Genomic DNA, 14,980 nt, shown 5'->3' with positions numbered 1-14,980 from the left:
AAGGTTACATAATATGCCAAAATTTTAGTTTTATTTAAGGTTCCGGCCCCCCAGGTAACTGTCTGGTAAAATACCGTCCCCCTGACAAATATAGTTGGTGCCCCCTGCAGTACAGTATGTGACGCCTCAAAATGTTTCTCAGTTCAGAAAATCATCATCATTTTGTCGTTGTACTTGCCATGTGTTCATAACACGTTAGTGGGTGAAAACAGCCACTATAAACCAAATGGTCAGACTTTTTGTCATTTTTCCAAATTTGATGCATTATTGCTATTGGTAGGGGATAACAACCAAGACCAATATTTGGATGAAAATATTAAGCTGGCAATCCTGGCAAGAAATCTTGTAATTATGATTTTGTTGTACCTTAATCTTAATCTTCCTTCTTTTTCCCCCCGCTCTTAGATAGACATGAAAATGACATCTGGAGGAGTGGGAAGATGGTTTTAAGATTGATGTAAGTAGGTTTTACACGTGCTACACATTTGCCCCCCCCCAGAATCCGAGACGTCCCTTCTGTGACGTCAGAAAAGCGAGCAGGTGGGGGGGCATTTGTTTAAAAGCCGAGGATGCTGCAGGCACCAATCATGCCATCTTTGTGCGTCCTTGCCGACCCATGTGGCTGATTGGCCCGCCTTTCCAGAGGAGGAAGAGGATGATGGCTATGATGATGATGGACGAGCGACTGCATCAGTCCCCGACCGCGCGCACCCTTCTGCAGCAGCAGCAAGCGGGCAACCCGGCCAGGGTGCACAGCATCGAGGCCATCCTGGGCTTTAAGGAGGACCTCCTGTTCCACAAGTCAGGCGCTTGCAGCCTGCCAGCCAAAGGAGTCGGCAAACACGCGCAAGAGCGCCACGTTCAACAAATTCACAAGAGTCATTTTGCTGAAAGTTTAGACGGTACGTTGAATTTCATTTTGTCTTGTTAAAACGTTAGAGTTATTGTTTGTAGTGGTTGTTGTTTAATCGAATTTTGTTTTATCTAAACAGATCCATAGTTTCATTTCATTTTATGTATATTTGTTGGATTTACATTTTAATATCTGGGACTTCGATTAAATATTTTGTTTTACAATTTTCTTTTACTAATGGTATTTTCTTTTTTAAATTTCATTTGTTTGTTATACACGTTATTTTGGTTTTGTTCTATTTATTGTATTTCTTTTATTTTACCTTTTTGATCCCAAATTTTAAACCATTTCAGCACTTATATTCGTTGAGTAACAGTATATTTTGAATCTTTAGTTTATCTCTGAACTTTATTTGCATGCTTTTAGTTTCATTTTATTTCATTCAAATGTGAATATTACTTTTAATATCATTTTACTTAACTTTGACAATGTATTTGATTGTTTTAAATCAACTGTTTTATTTCATTAATATTCGTTGGATTGAAATTAACCAATGTAATAGATTCAGTTTACGCAATTTGTCTTATTTTGTAATGATTTAGTTGAGTTATATTTAATTTTATTATTACTTATGAGTTATAATTCGACTTTAGCCATATCCCTCATTTCCGTCCTCACACACACACACACGCACAAAAAAACAAGGATTATAACGAATTTTATCAACTTTATTTTTTGCAGGCATGTGCTGCCCGAGTGTTCCCGGTGTTGCTGGTGACGTTACGCCTTGTCCGGACTCGCCCGACCGGGAGGGCTGCAAGTTGTCGGACGACGAGAACCCGAAGAAGAAGCACCGCCGCAACCGGACAACGTTCACCACCTTCCAGCTGCACGAACTGGAGCGAGCCTTCGAGAAGTCCCACTACCCGGACGTGTACAGCCGAGAGGAGCTGGCCCTCAAAGTCAACCTGCCCGAGGTCCGCGTACAGGTAGTTATGGGAAACATTTATAATTGGTTTTAATCAAAGAACCGCCAGTATTCTTATAACGTTACAGTCGGGAATGCATCCCGAAAAATATGATCAACACTCCAACTTAATCATTCTCCCATTAACAGCGTCAACAATGTGTTATTTTAGGACTTCGTTAAGTATTTAAAGCAGGCGTGGGAAACTTTGACAATATCCTTATCTTGGTTTGAAAAACTGTCTACAGTGTTATGCATCATAATAATGATCATCAGATAAACATCTATTTTTTAAAGGTCTTTAAAAACGAATAATAAGGTTTATAATTAATTGACACTGAAGTACTCATTTAAAAAGTTCAGTGGTGGACTTATGTGAAAGTGCCAACATTAAAAAATAAATAAATAAACAGCTCTATGATGAACCGACATGATTTTTAATACAGCTATATTGCGTCGGTGTACCTAATATTTTGGACCCTGCAAGAGGATGAATACAGTTGCACTGAACTCTCTGTGGCTGCTCTCAGGTTTGGTTCCAGAACCGCAGGGCCAAGTGGCGTCGTCAGGAAAAACTGGAAGTGAACTCCATCAAGCTCCAGGAGAACACCGGTACCCCCTCCTTGCTCTCCTTTGGCCGCCCCCACGCCACGGGTTCCCTGGACCCCTGGTTGGCCTCGCCAATCGGGGCCTCCACCACCCTACATTCGCTTCCGGGCTTCATAGGAGGAGGCGGCGCCTATACCGGCTCGCCTCCCCCCTCCGTGCCACCCTCCTTCTTCAATGCCCCCACCCTGGGGCAGACCACCCACCTGCCCCAGATGGGCTCCATGTGCCCGCCGCCGCTGTCGGTCTACCAGTGCTCGTCAGACCCGAGGAACTCCAGCATTGCCTCATTGAGGATGAAGGCCAAAGAACACATTCAATCTATTGGCAAGACGTGGTGATGGATAAGGCTGCTGCGTTTTTGAGGAACCTGGAAGAATTGGAAGGCTGACGTTGCTATGGCAACAATCTGACTGGAACAAACTTTGAAAAAACTTTTTGGAGCTCTCATACATCTGTTCTTTCAATTTCATTCTTACCTGTTACAGCAAGCATTATGTATTTATTTGACACTTTTACATTTAAAGAAAATTTTGTTTTTGGTGTTAAATCCATTTTATGTGAATATTTTCAAGACAATAATCTTTATGTGTAAAAACAAAATTTCAAAGAACATCCAAGGCTGAAATCAATCCATTCCAGGATGCTGGCTGACGCTCCATTCGTTTGGATTTTGTAACTAGTTCACCCTTAGGAAATACATTTGCGCCTTGAAATTAATTATGCATTCTTTCTCCTACCTGAAATAGATGAAAACAGCATAAATTCGTTCCAGCCTCCCCCACAAAACAAAATTGTTTAGAATGTGAAAAATAGCACTATAAAGTTTACTTTATAAAAACACACATTTGACAGGTTTGCAGGTTTTCTAAACACATTTCTATCAGATGATAATAATGTTGAACAACCTGAAATTGGTAAGAGTAAAACTATATCGCTTCACTAAATTAACTGAACTGTGAACTGCTTTAGGGCACAGAAAAGCTTGCAGCAATGCTAAATAGAAGAGCAAAGCATAAGCTGTCAAACGCTGATGCCCTCAAGGGTGTCCAACTGATACCTGAAACAAAATAGAAAGTGACTCATGGGACATCTTGTTGGTGATTTCTCGAATAAATTCAAAACTTAGCAGCCTATGTTGCTACTGTTGTTCAGTCCTTGAATTCATATTAGGAAAACAGTTAAGTGCCCCCTAGCGGTGATGTACTATAATAATGAAAACGTTTTCACGTTTTTTTTATATATATATTTCAAGATGTAGATAACTGGCAAAAATACCTTTTGATAAATTTCAGCAACATCAACACGCAAAATAAACACTGAGGGTTTTTCTTACACTAAATCAGCTTAACCTGGCTGACTTCCTCCTGGACCCTCAAGAGAATGACTTGTTTCCTCCTCATTAACCCCCGTAAACGTTATCCCATCCGTCGGCGGGATTACAAGCGTAATCATGGGGTGAAAGTGGCTTGTTGCCCCTTTTGTTCACCAATCAGCCGTGAAGCAAATGAGGGATAAGGACACAAGAGGAAACTTTTCCTTTTGGCATTAAGAGGGAGGACGTGTGCAACCAACTTGTTGCAATTAGCGCTCGCCATTGTCTGAAAACTAAGAGGGTCCAAAACATTCACCGCCAATGTGTACCCTACTGTTTTTATACATGCTGTGTTGAGAGAGTGGGCAAGAGAGTGATCGAGTTCCTTTTACCTGATGTGAAAGCATGATACTGTATATATTTCTTAAATGTTTCCTCGCACATGATAACTTGCTTTAATGTTCTATTTTTACTATTAAATTTTTACCCTGAATGCTCCAAGTGATTGTCTGTACCCAGAAATCAGTTCCGGTAGTGTTAAATCAATCACATTTCATTGACTCTACTATAGTCATCATAGACCAACCACATTAGACCAACACACTTTCTCTACAGTCTCCATTCCCTTAGTTAAGAAAACTAGTTGGGTAATTAATGCTTGATTCTTTCAGCTCAGCATCAATGAATCCCTTGTGGTTGTATCAAACAGACTTTGAAAAGGGTGTCTGAGCGCCCTCTGTTGGGGGAAAATGTAATTACTGTCACCGAGAGCACTATACCATACAGTTAATTAAAGCAATGTGTAGTATACCAAATGAAACACTAGATGGCGATGTTGTGCAAGTTAAGTGAGCCAACGCTACACCAACGCACTTGTCTGCATGCCTCTCAAACTTGGACGCAAGGCTGTGCCAGGTATTTTTGTCCCCACTTAGTTTACAACAGGGGTCACAAACTTATATGTGGCCCGCTGTAGTTAGAGTCTGCGGGTGTCTGGGGCCCCATCGAATACTTCACAATAAAAGGGGTTCAAGTATACAAAACAAGTACAGCTAATTTGTTGGTCAAGATTGATGATCAGGTACTCGCTCTGCTACTTTGAATTTGCCTCATCGGTTGTGTAATGAATTATTTCTTGAGCTCTGCAATTTTCTCTGTGCATTCAAGACATGTCTAGGTTGCCTTGTGCTTAAAATACAAAACAAAAATCAATCTCCTGATTTTCTTTAGACCGCACGAAGATTAAACTGGGATGCGCCTCATTCTTTCTGCTTACTCGTATCCAGGGAGAATGACGTCATATGACTGAGCCAGTGGGGGAGGGGATGCTCGTTGTGCTCTCTTCTGCACAGAATGTGTTCCGCCGTCGAGGAGTAGGAAGCACCACTTGGGCCTTTCACTATACATCCATGCACAAATTATTCCTGTCTTGTTAACAGCGTAGATTTGTGCCGCCTGACAAATTCATCCATCAAGGCCCCGTTCACACAATAAAGTAGTGAGCGGTAGCCAGATGTCTGGAGGATTGGTAAAGCAAGGCCTAATGAGGGACAGCCAGGTATGTTAGCATCTTCATCGTTTATAATTCGTGATTTCTCCAATCTTCCAAATATGGACGTGATGATGAAAATCACAAGATCCTTTTTTCCTTAAACACAGAATTCACTGCCAGAAAATGATCCCGGCAGTAGACTTTGTCAAAGGCCTACTCACTTTCTATGCAGTCTTAGGACTAATGAAGAACTAGTGACCTCACTTAATGCTTGCTCATATATACCGTCCATATGAACAAGGCCCACTTTATCAAAATAGGATGAAATGTAATACTCAATCTATGATGTCAAAACTGAGTTCTTCCACTCCTTGTCCCCCACCTCCATCTGCCTCCCTTTCTCTCTCTCCTTCTCTCTCGGTCTCTGTCTCTCTTCTTCCTCTGCACCAGCTGCTGCTCCAGAGCCAGAGTGGAGAGTCCCTTCACCACCACCACCCCCTCCAACGATAGAGACAAAAGGCCTGATTCGCCTGCTGAACACTGCTTCCCAGTCCCCCCCCCCCCCCCCACACTTCTAACCTTCCCTTCATGAATATCCGTGAAGGTGGCGGCTGCAGCCAAAGGCGGAAAAGGAGGCCCGGACTGGGAGTGAATCAGTGAAGCCGAATGGGAGGGGGAGGGGGAGGAGGAAGAAAATGGAGGCTGGAATGGCTGGGGTAAGACACTAAGCCAGGTGCTGAGGCCTCGACAGGAAGACATCAATTTTCCAGTGTGGGGGAAAAGATCTTGCTGGGTATGCAATATTTAGCTCTATATTTGCATGTGCATGTTTATGTGTATGCATGTATCAGTGGGGGCATGTGGGGAGGGATGGAAACCGTTTTGTAGCAATCTAGGTGAGGAAGATGCAGCAGTCTCCCATGCCACCTTTTCTTGGGGATCAAACATTTAGGATATGCAACCCAAGTGCATGGACATTGAATGTTTGATGACCACTCTCTTGGGAATTAAAAGTTTAGGGAAATCTAGTGAGATCAATTTCTGAAACGATTTCCGGGAGATTGATGGTAATCTTAAGAAATGGATGAAAAGAACAAAATCAGTATTTGGTGTTCAGAGTACATAACTAGCGAGGCAAATGAGCAAGCTTGCCTTCTTTCCATTGTCATTAGTCTAACATCCAGACCTGCCATCATCAGCCCCAATCTTGCCTTCCTCAAGCTCCTCAACCTCACAAGACGTAAATATTGTTGAAAAAGATACTATCCATAAAGTTGTCAGATCCTGCCACCGTCTATCTGAGCATCGTTTTCCATAAGACGAAGGGAAAAACAAGAAGAGCTGTCCTGGGAATTGAGCATTCTATTCTGCCTCCTGCCTGTGTGCTCTTGAGGCCGCAATGCAGCGTTGGGCTTTATGTCGGGGAGAGCAGAACTAGCTGAAACCAGTTTGAGGCAGACGGGAACAATGCTGTCTCTGTGCTCCTCCGGGATTTCTCGGCGGTATTCCACGCCAATCCAATGGCGGCCCCTCGCATCTCGTCCGCCGGTGACCACGGAGCGAGCGTGGACCCTGCGGCGGTTTGTTTTGCGGCAAAGACTCGCAGAAAAGAGAGCAGAGAAATTTGGGAAAAGACAAGGGCAGAGGGGGTGGCTGCCTGGAAGTGTGTGAATCTGCAGTCCTGACACACATACACACACTTACACACACACACAGGGCATGATCCACGTGTCTTGTTTGTATGTCTGTGTGCTGCCAGTGCTTGAGAGAATGACAAAAGAAGATCCTTCCCTGGACCACCGGCAACTTAGCGCAAGTCTGGATGTAACCTGACCCTGACTTCTGGGCCCTTTGTGAAGAGGCAGGATTTTGTTGTCGTTGCAGCTTCAGTCAGGGTGGGGTTCATGGCTTTTTGAGGGTTAGCAGGGTCTAGTGACAGTTTGTTGCAGGATGGGGAAAAAAGGAAAGGAGGAAGGTTTGGCTATTGGCTGCAGAGGGACGAGACGAGACGGTGAGGTGTGGCTGATTTTCTTGCATGTTTCTATGACTAATCTTCATTTCACTGGAGCGGTGGTGATCTCACCGTACGATTAAAATGGTTTGGCAATGATGCATGAGTCTTAAAGTGGCGTTTTGTATTGATTGTTTGTCACATTTGGGTGTTTTTAACATTCATTTTCAGCATCTGACGTCTTTGGCTCACTGCTCAGACTAGGCCTCTCCCTCTCTTTCTCTCTCTGCTGTTGCAGCGGCCATTATCACATCCTTTCACTGCTCGTCAGCCCTTTTCCCTCCACCCCCTCGCTGCCATCAATGAAATCCCCCATCGTATGGATTGAGAAAGGCTTCATAATATAGTCGAAATCAAACAGTGTATGCAGATTGCGGTTGCCAGTCAGATGGCGCAAAGAGCAGAAATGGTGTTGATGGAAGCAGGTTAGCCTTTTGTCACCAACAAGCATGACACAAACATTGAGCATTTTCATAATTCTACCTCATAATTCACCCACTGTGAAAAAAATGAAAGATTGGAATTGAAATGCACACGTATGAGTGTCATATGTTTCACCATTGACCGATGAGAAACATCTACAGAAGGAATTTGTTCGTGGATGCTGGGTAATCTGACATTTATCTACATTTAGAAAGGCTTTTCAATGTTCGTAACATTTGTTCAAAGTGCATTCAAAAAGAAGTTAACCTATCCTTCCAGACATTAAAACACTATCATAAAACAAATTCTGTATTCACCCCTTGATGTCAGTGAAGGCGATGAATGTTCAGAGGGAGAATTACTGAAGAGAAATTTAGAAAAGAAACAGTACTGTGATGGTTAATCCATTGAATCCAATGACTATTATTTTCTGCCACTTACAGGTAAGATCCTAATTAGAGCAGGGAAAGGAGTATGGGCGATATGAAGACACCAGACTTTGAGGACCTCCTTGCGGCCTTCTACATCCCTGACATGGTGGATCCCAAAGCTGCTATTGAATCTGGCCAGCAAGATGACCATGACGACAAAGTCAAGCAAGCAAAGTGCGGGTCAACAACCAACGAAGACGTTGGTGTAAGTGTCATTGTCAAGAATATTAGAAATACCGAAACAAGTCACCATGTTGGAACCCTGTTGGGAAAAGATTTGCAGTTCCATCACCAACCTCATTCAATAAGAATTAGCAATAGACTACAAAATGGCTTCTTGACCTCCATGACAACCAGTGCTCATTGCACCAAGAATGGATGGAATCTATCCAAAGTGGATGGACATGTATGCAAGCAGTCATCACCCTGCAATCAGTTCAGTCCCATCTCCAGTGCGGAAGAGTTTGAGGAGGACAAGAATGAAGTGAGTGAGCCGATTATTAAAAGTATTGGACACTCACTTAAGACGTCCATGACTAAGAGAGAGAGAGAGCAATTGAAAAATCCTACACCTGTGGAGAAGGTTTCGAAGTCCAAAGCCAAGCACTTAAAACCAGATCAAAATAACAATCAAAATATCACTCTGGAAGATTCGGTGTCCAATGACACTCCTCAATCGAATTTGATTCAAGGGGAACCAGAGGAAACTCTTCTGTTTACGCATAGGAAGGAGAATAATGGGCAAACATCCCAAACGCAGTCAAAGACCTCTGCAAAACTGTCTTCTTGTATTGCTGCCATTGCCGCTCTTAGCGCTAAAAAGGAAAGAACTACAGACTACATTTTAGATTCTTCTACAACACAGACGGACTCAAACCAAGACGTTGAAAATTCCAAAGGTCCAGGAAAGAAACGTGAAGAGGAATCAGCATTGGAGTTGGCAAAGCGCCTGTTATCTGGACCACCGGATAGTCCCTCTAGTGTCAAAAGTGAGAGTAGCAGCACAGACGCCACACCGGTCATTCCAAAAGTAAGGATAAAAACAATCAAAACCTCTTCTGGACAGATCAAGCGCACAGTCACAAGAGTCATCCCAGACTTGGATCTTGGCAGAGTGAATAAAGTAGACCCTTCAGGAAATGGCTTAACGCTAAAGGCTACTGAAGATGCACTCGTTTCATCTTCCTTTTTGCCAAATACAGTTGTTGCAACCTGCGGAAGAGGACCACCAGTAGAAATAACTAAGCAGATGACCATCAAACCAGTAGCAACAGCCTTCCTGCCCGTCTCAGCTGTTAAGTCAGTCGGTTCCCAAGTCATAAACCTCAAACTGTCCAATAACACCACAGTCAAAGCAACCGTCATTCCAGCCGCCTCGGTACAAAGTGCCAGCGGTGCCATCCTCAAAGCGGCGAATGCCATGCAGCAACAGACTGTCATGGTCCCTGCTTCTAGTCTCGCTAATGCCAAACTTGTACCAAAGGCAGTCCATTTTAGCAATCTCAACCTTCTCTCTAAGAATGTGTCCTCTGCTGCCAGTGAGCTCCAAAAAGCAATGACCTCCTCCAAGCAATCCCAGCAGCAATCACGAGGTCTTAAACAGCAAGCACTTCTCACTGGCCAGTCTTTGAAGAAACTCTCCAGGGTTCAAGTTTTCAGCAGCTCTCAAAGCTCTGTCGTCGATGCTTTTAATAAAGTTTTGAGTAGCATAAATCCTGTTCCTGTGTATGTCCCAAACCTCTCTCCGCCAACCTCAGCCTGCATTTCCCTTCCAGCTCGCGGCTACAAGTGCTTGGAGTGCAGTGATTCCTTTGCTCTTGAAAAGAGCCTGACCCAACACTATGAACGTCGCAGTGTGCGGATTGAGGTTAACTGCAAGCACTGTTCAAAAGGTCTTGTCTTTTACAACAAATGCAGTCTGCTGTCTCATGCTAGAAGCCACAAGGACAAGGGGGTTGTCATGCAATGCTCACATCTAATCTTAAAACCGATCCCTGCCGACCAGATGATAAAGGCATCACCCTGTTCTGGACCACCCACCATCACAGAATGCACATCGTCCGCCTGTGATGCGCAGGCATTGCCCGTTCAAACCTCTGGAAAAGTTCCGAGTGGTGCGTCGCAAAGTCCAAACAGTACACCTGTTGAGGCAGCAATGCCCCTAGAGGAAGATGCATCAAAGCTCTGCAGGCACAGCCTCAAGTGTTTGGAATGTAATGAAACATTCCAAGACGACAGCTCACTTGCAACGCATTATCAACACGCTCTGGAGACCAGTGGCCAGGTATGCTGCGTAATGCTGCTTTTAATAAAAGCAAACCCCCACGTTTATTATGTCCGACCCAGACTTACCCACAAAAAATAATAGGTAAAAATCGAACACGTAGAAAACACTTTATATATACTTTTGTGGTTCCTACACTTTGAAACGCATTTAAACGCATTAAAACAAACAACGCATTAAAACATCTTTGAAGTATTGGCGAGCACATATTCCATCTATTGATTTATCCATTTAAGCAGGTTCAGCCAATTTGTGTTGGAGCGGTCAAAGTGAATCAACATGTGCTTGAAGCCTATTTCCTAGCGCGCCCTATGTTCAACCCAGAGATGATATAAAGCATTTTGGAAAGTAATGGCGCATTTAGAAATGTACTCTGACGCTATATAGAATGGTGTGAGAGGAAGAGCACACTTCTCTCCCATTAATTTCCGAAGACAGCCTATGTTCTGAACCAATCAGGACCTCATGCTTGAGCAGTTTCCATCTGTAAGTGATGCACCATGCCTACAGTTTGAGCACCTTGAGTGTTCTCCATTTTTGGTGCACTGAATAACAGAACGGCATATTTGAACAACGCTCTGAGGTACGGAATGCTCGGCGTGCTCGGACTATATTTCCCAACGCACACTACCAGTTTCAACAGGTTTCAAGGAATGTACTGAAACTTGAACACAATGTTAGTACTCGTACATAAAGAATCAAGCAGAATAAAGTGTGGGTTTACTGTACACTTGAGATTTTAAGCAGAGAACTGACTGTGACAACATTGCAAATCTGTCTTCCCTATCTCGCTTTCTCTGTTGTATTAGAAAACTTGCACCGTCTGCCAAATGCTTCTACCAAACCAGTGTAGTTTTTTATGCCATCAAAGAATCCACCAGCACAAGTCTCCGTACATCTGTCCCGAATGTGGTACGAGCTGTCGTTCTGTCCACTTCCAGTCCCACATCACAAAGAACTGCCTGCACTATACCCGTCGAGTCGGCTACCGGTTAGTCTCTAAATTGAAATTTGTTTTCAGTGTTCAAGTTTGACTTTGACTAACTCATTGATTATTTTATTCTCTGTGCTGTCTCTACCCGTTAGCTGTATCCACTGTAGTGTGATCTTTGCTGATGTTGCAACCCTGAAGTCGCACATCCAGACTGCCCACTGTGAGATCTTCTATAAATGCCCCCTTTGTCCCATGGCCTTCAAGTCTGCGCCAGCAACACACTCGCATGCACACACACAACATCCAGGACTGAAAGCTGGAGAGCCCAAGTAAGTCTTGATAAAGGCCGCAAAGGTCAAAAATATGTTAGAAGCGCTCCACTGTAATCAACTATACAAAAGAAGAAAATGTCAAATATGAACAGTAACATATAATTTAGCATTGACGAATTGGCCACAACAACTGCGATCTGATACCCACAACCAAATCGCAGGATAATGTCCCTTTCCGCTTCACCAGTTGCAGGATTTGTGGCTTTTAGACATGGTGGATTAACTTGGTTGTTTTTGTTCCATATGGAAACCAATGACTTGAATAGATCCCCATTTGCAGGCACAACAAACTTAGTGTGATTACAAAATCTTGTAGCCTATCCCCAAAATGGACATTGTCTTTCTTCTGTCCGACAGGCTTATATACAAGTGTTCCATGTGTGACACAGTATTCACCCTGCAGTCTCTCCTCTACTCTCACTTTGACCAGCATGTGGTTGATCATAAAGTCCCTGTCTTCAAATGTCCGGACTGTTCAATGCACTATGCACAGAAACAGCTCATGATGGACCATATAAAGGTAGGACGACAACATTGTTTTCCACAAATCTATGAAATAATTCAATCACACCTCAATTTAATTCTTGCAAGGCCATCCATGGAACGTTAAAGACCACTGAGGCCCCACCAAACTTGGGGCTCAACCTCCCTCTTAGCACCAAGGCTCCAAATTCAAACACCACCCACAATGGCACCAGGACCAACAACGTCGATGGAGGAGATGGCAACAGTCAAAACAAGAGCGTAAATAAAGGTGCAACTTCATCACCAAAAAACTCAACCAAAAATAGCTCAGGGGAGCTTAAGAACCCCAATGGTTCAGGGTATGCGTGTGGAGAATGCAATACCGTCTTCACTTCCAGGGAGGTCTTTGTGGCTCACATGAAAGGAGAGCACGGCAAGGTAAATGAGTGAACCCATTCCAGAGACATCTGGCATGTCAAGTAAGGTAACATGGGAAAGAATATTACATGCCAACTCACAATCTTTAATTGCACATTAGATATTGAAGAAGCACCCGTGCCGGCACTGCGAGAAGTCCTTCAGTTCTCCGCACAGTCTTTGTCGACATAACCGACTCAAACACAAGGAAGTGCGAAAAGTCTACACCTGTCCGTGAGTACAAAGTACAACTGATTTGTAAAGTAAATGCAAAAAATAGCTCCCTGGCAGTGAAACAAAATTTATAGTATGGTTAGAAAAGTCTTGCAACACAAAGCAGAATTGACTAAGCGACAGAAAAGACAGAGATTTGGATTGCAGTAAGACCAAAATGGGTAGAGAAAGAATAAACCAGGCTAACACAAATCAAAGAGAACATGAATAGCTTGTTGGGAATGTCACTGTGATTTTTATTGCGCTTTAACAGGCACTGCCCGACTCTCAGTCAACCGTTCACCAAGAGAGTGCTGCTGGATCAGCACATTCAATTGATGCATGGCACCTCAGAGGAGAAAACTGCCCCCTCTGATACCAGGGACGATTTGTCAGATAAGAAATCGGTATAGTCATAAATATTCATTTGTACTTCACTTTTCCAGTCACCTAAGAAATCTTTCTAATGTCCTTCACAGACAGCCAACCCCAAGAGAAAAAATGAAGATGAGGGGTCCCCGGGGTTAAACCCTAGGAGTTTGGATCTACAGCCTTTGAAGAGGCTCAAGGTGAACATCCCCAAAGTTCACAGGTGCGCCGTCTGCGGCTTCACCACCGAGGACGTGGCCGCCTTCCACAAGCACATCCCCCAGCACAAGTCGGACGGTTCGTCCTACCAGTGTCAGGAGTGCGGTCTGTGTTACACCTCACCCCGATCCAAGGCCCGACACCTCTTCATCGTACATCGGCTGAAGGAGCAAGGTCTCAACCGATTCAGGGGTCAGGAGGACGACGAAAGCCAGAGGGAGAACCAACTAAACGTTGCGGCGGACGGCGATGACGAGATGCCAAAGACCAAATGCAAAGTGTGCGGGAAGATGTTTGAGACGGAGGGGAACCTGAACACTCACATGAGGACGCACGGGATGGCGTTCATCAAGGCCAAAAGACTCAGTTCGGCGGAGAAATAAAATGATTCAAGTAGAATTGGAACTTTTCAACTTTAATGGTCCTACTATGTGCAAAATACTGCAATACATATATATTCTGTATACTGTTCACACAAATGTAAAATACAGTATATGAGAGTCACTTTTTGTTTTTAATTGAGCAAAATAGTTTTTGTACTTTATGTTTCTAAAGATTTTAATTGATTTTATAGAAGAACATTTTATTTTAAACTGATGGCACTGTTGTGTAGAGCTAGTATAATGTCATTTTGAAATTCACGTAACGCAGATATTTTTAAAATCTAAAATTTTTTACGTCTTTTGGGTCTTTCATCCATGAAAGGTTTTAGAAGAATTCCGCTTTTTACTTATTTGGCCTGGGCCTCTAAAAACAGCAATCGAATCTTTCTCTAGAATATCATTTTTACTGAATTTGATGGCATGACATAAGAATACATCCAATGTCGATCGTAACCCATCTGTGCGGATTGCATTTTTTTCCTCGACCTGTGTACGAGTGGACTTAGCCTTTCAGTCAACATTATTCTTGTTCCTTGGTACATTGGAGAGTGTAAACGTGTTTGTTAAACTGAAACACAAAGCTAAACAAAAACTAACGGTGCTTTGAATTATCAATGTTTAACAGCCAAACATATCAATAAGCTGTAGGGTAGAAGGGAAGCTACTGTTTTGACAAAAAGACTTCAGTCTCTTGCTGTAAAACTGCATGCGACAAGCAGTCTGTGAATTGTTTATTAGAATGTTGTCTTGTTGCTGCTATTGTTGCTGCTGTTTTTTAATCTTATCTCTTGCGATTCAGATGCTTGCGCTGGTCTTTATGTCAATAAAAGGTGAAAGCAAGGCAAAAGATTTTGTCTACTTCTAACAAGATAGTAGATGTCACTGTCTTTCAATTACCATTTTAAAAAAGGAAAACGGGAAAAGTACAACTAGGCTGAATGGGTGTTTTTAACAAGACTGTCCTCTAGTGGTCAATAGTGAATTGTATTTACTATGATTACAGGTATCATCATTGTCGTCATTATTGACGTTTTATTTAAAGGGTTGAAATAATTACTAACCTATGGTAACGCAGTGGTAAAATTACTGAATTGGTTGAAAGAACATTGACTTTAGTCTTAAGTTATCAAATATGGTTACTTACGAGAAAATGTTGCTAATTAAAAATAAATCACTGGCACTTCTACGAAGACAGAGTGGAAATGTTGAGGAGATTAAGCACGTTTGTGAAGGTGCTAATCGCGTTGATCCCGCGGTGACGCAGTG

General features: G+C 43.0%; 2 protein-coding genes and 1 long non-coding RNA gene across 5 annotated transcripts in view; 2 read left to right on the top strand and 1 right to left on the bottom strand.

Moving 5' to 3' along the window:
- The window catches only part of LOC147047972 (uncharacterized), a 76,140-nt gene that overhangs the window by 46,675 nt on the left and 14,485 nt on the right, over positions 1–14,980 (bottom strand). The gene's annotated exons all lie outside the window — the stretch shown is intronic.
- Positions 617–4,225, top strand: rax (retina and anterior neural fold homeobox). The gene is made up of 3 exons (XM_085926949.1): positions 617–902; positions 1,595–1,842; positions 2,351–4,225. Exons 1-3 carry the CDS (start codon positions 617–619, stop codon positions 2,765–2,767), a joined length of 951 nt encoding a protein of 316 aa, XP_085783075.1. The 3' UTR covers positions 2,768–4,225.
- znf532 (zinc finger protein 532) lies at positions 6,846–14,549 on the top strand. The gene is made up of 9 exons (XM_085926902.1): positions 6,846–7,244; positions 8,111–10,382; positions 11,192–11,373; positions 11,469–11,645; positions 12,006–12,168; positions 12,240–12,551; positions 12,652–12,764; positions 13,018–13,150; positions 13,223–14,549. Exons 2-9 carry the CDS (start codon positions 8,142–8,144, stop codon positions 13,712–13,714), a joined length of 3,813 nt encoding a protein of 1,270 aa, XP_085783028.1. The 5' UTR covers positions 6,846–7,244; positions 8,111–8,141; the 3' UTR covers positions 13,715–14,549.

Source organism: Syngnathus leptorhynchus, chromosome 12 (assembly GCF_054491065.1).
Source record: "Syngnathus leptorhynchus isolate UIUO chromosome 12, UIUO_Slep, whole genome shotgun sequence".
NCBI classification, from domain to species: domain Eukaryota; kingdom Metazoa; phylum Chordata; class Actinopteri; order Syngnathiformes; family Syngnathidae; genus Syngnathus; species Syngnathus leptorhynchus.
The sequence above is the reverse complement of the archived record's forward strand: the minus strand, read 5'-3'. Positions and strand labels throughout refer to the sequence as shown.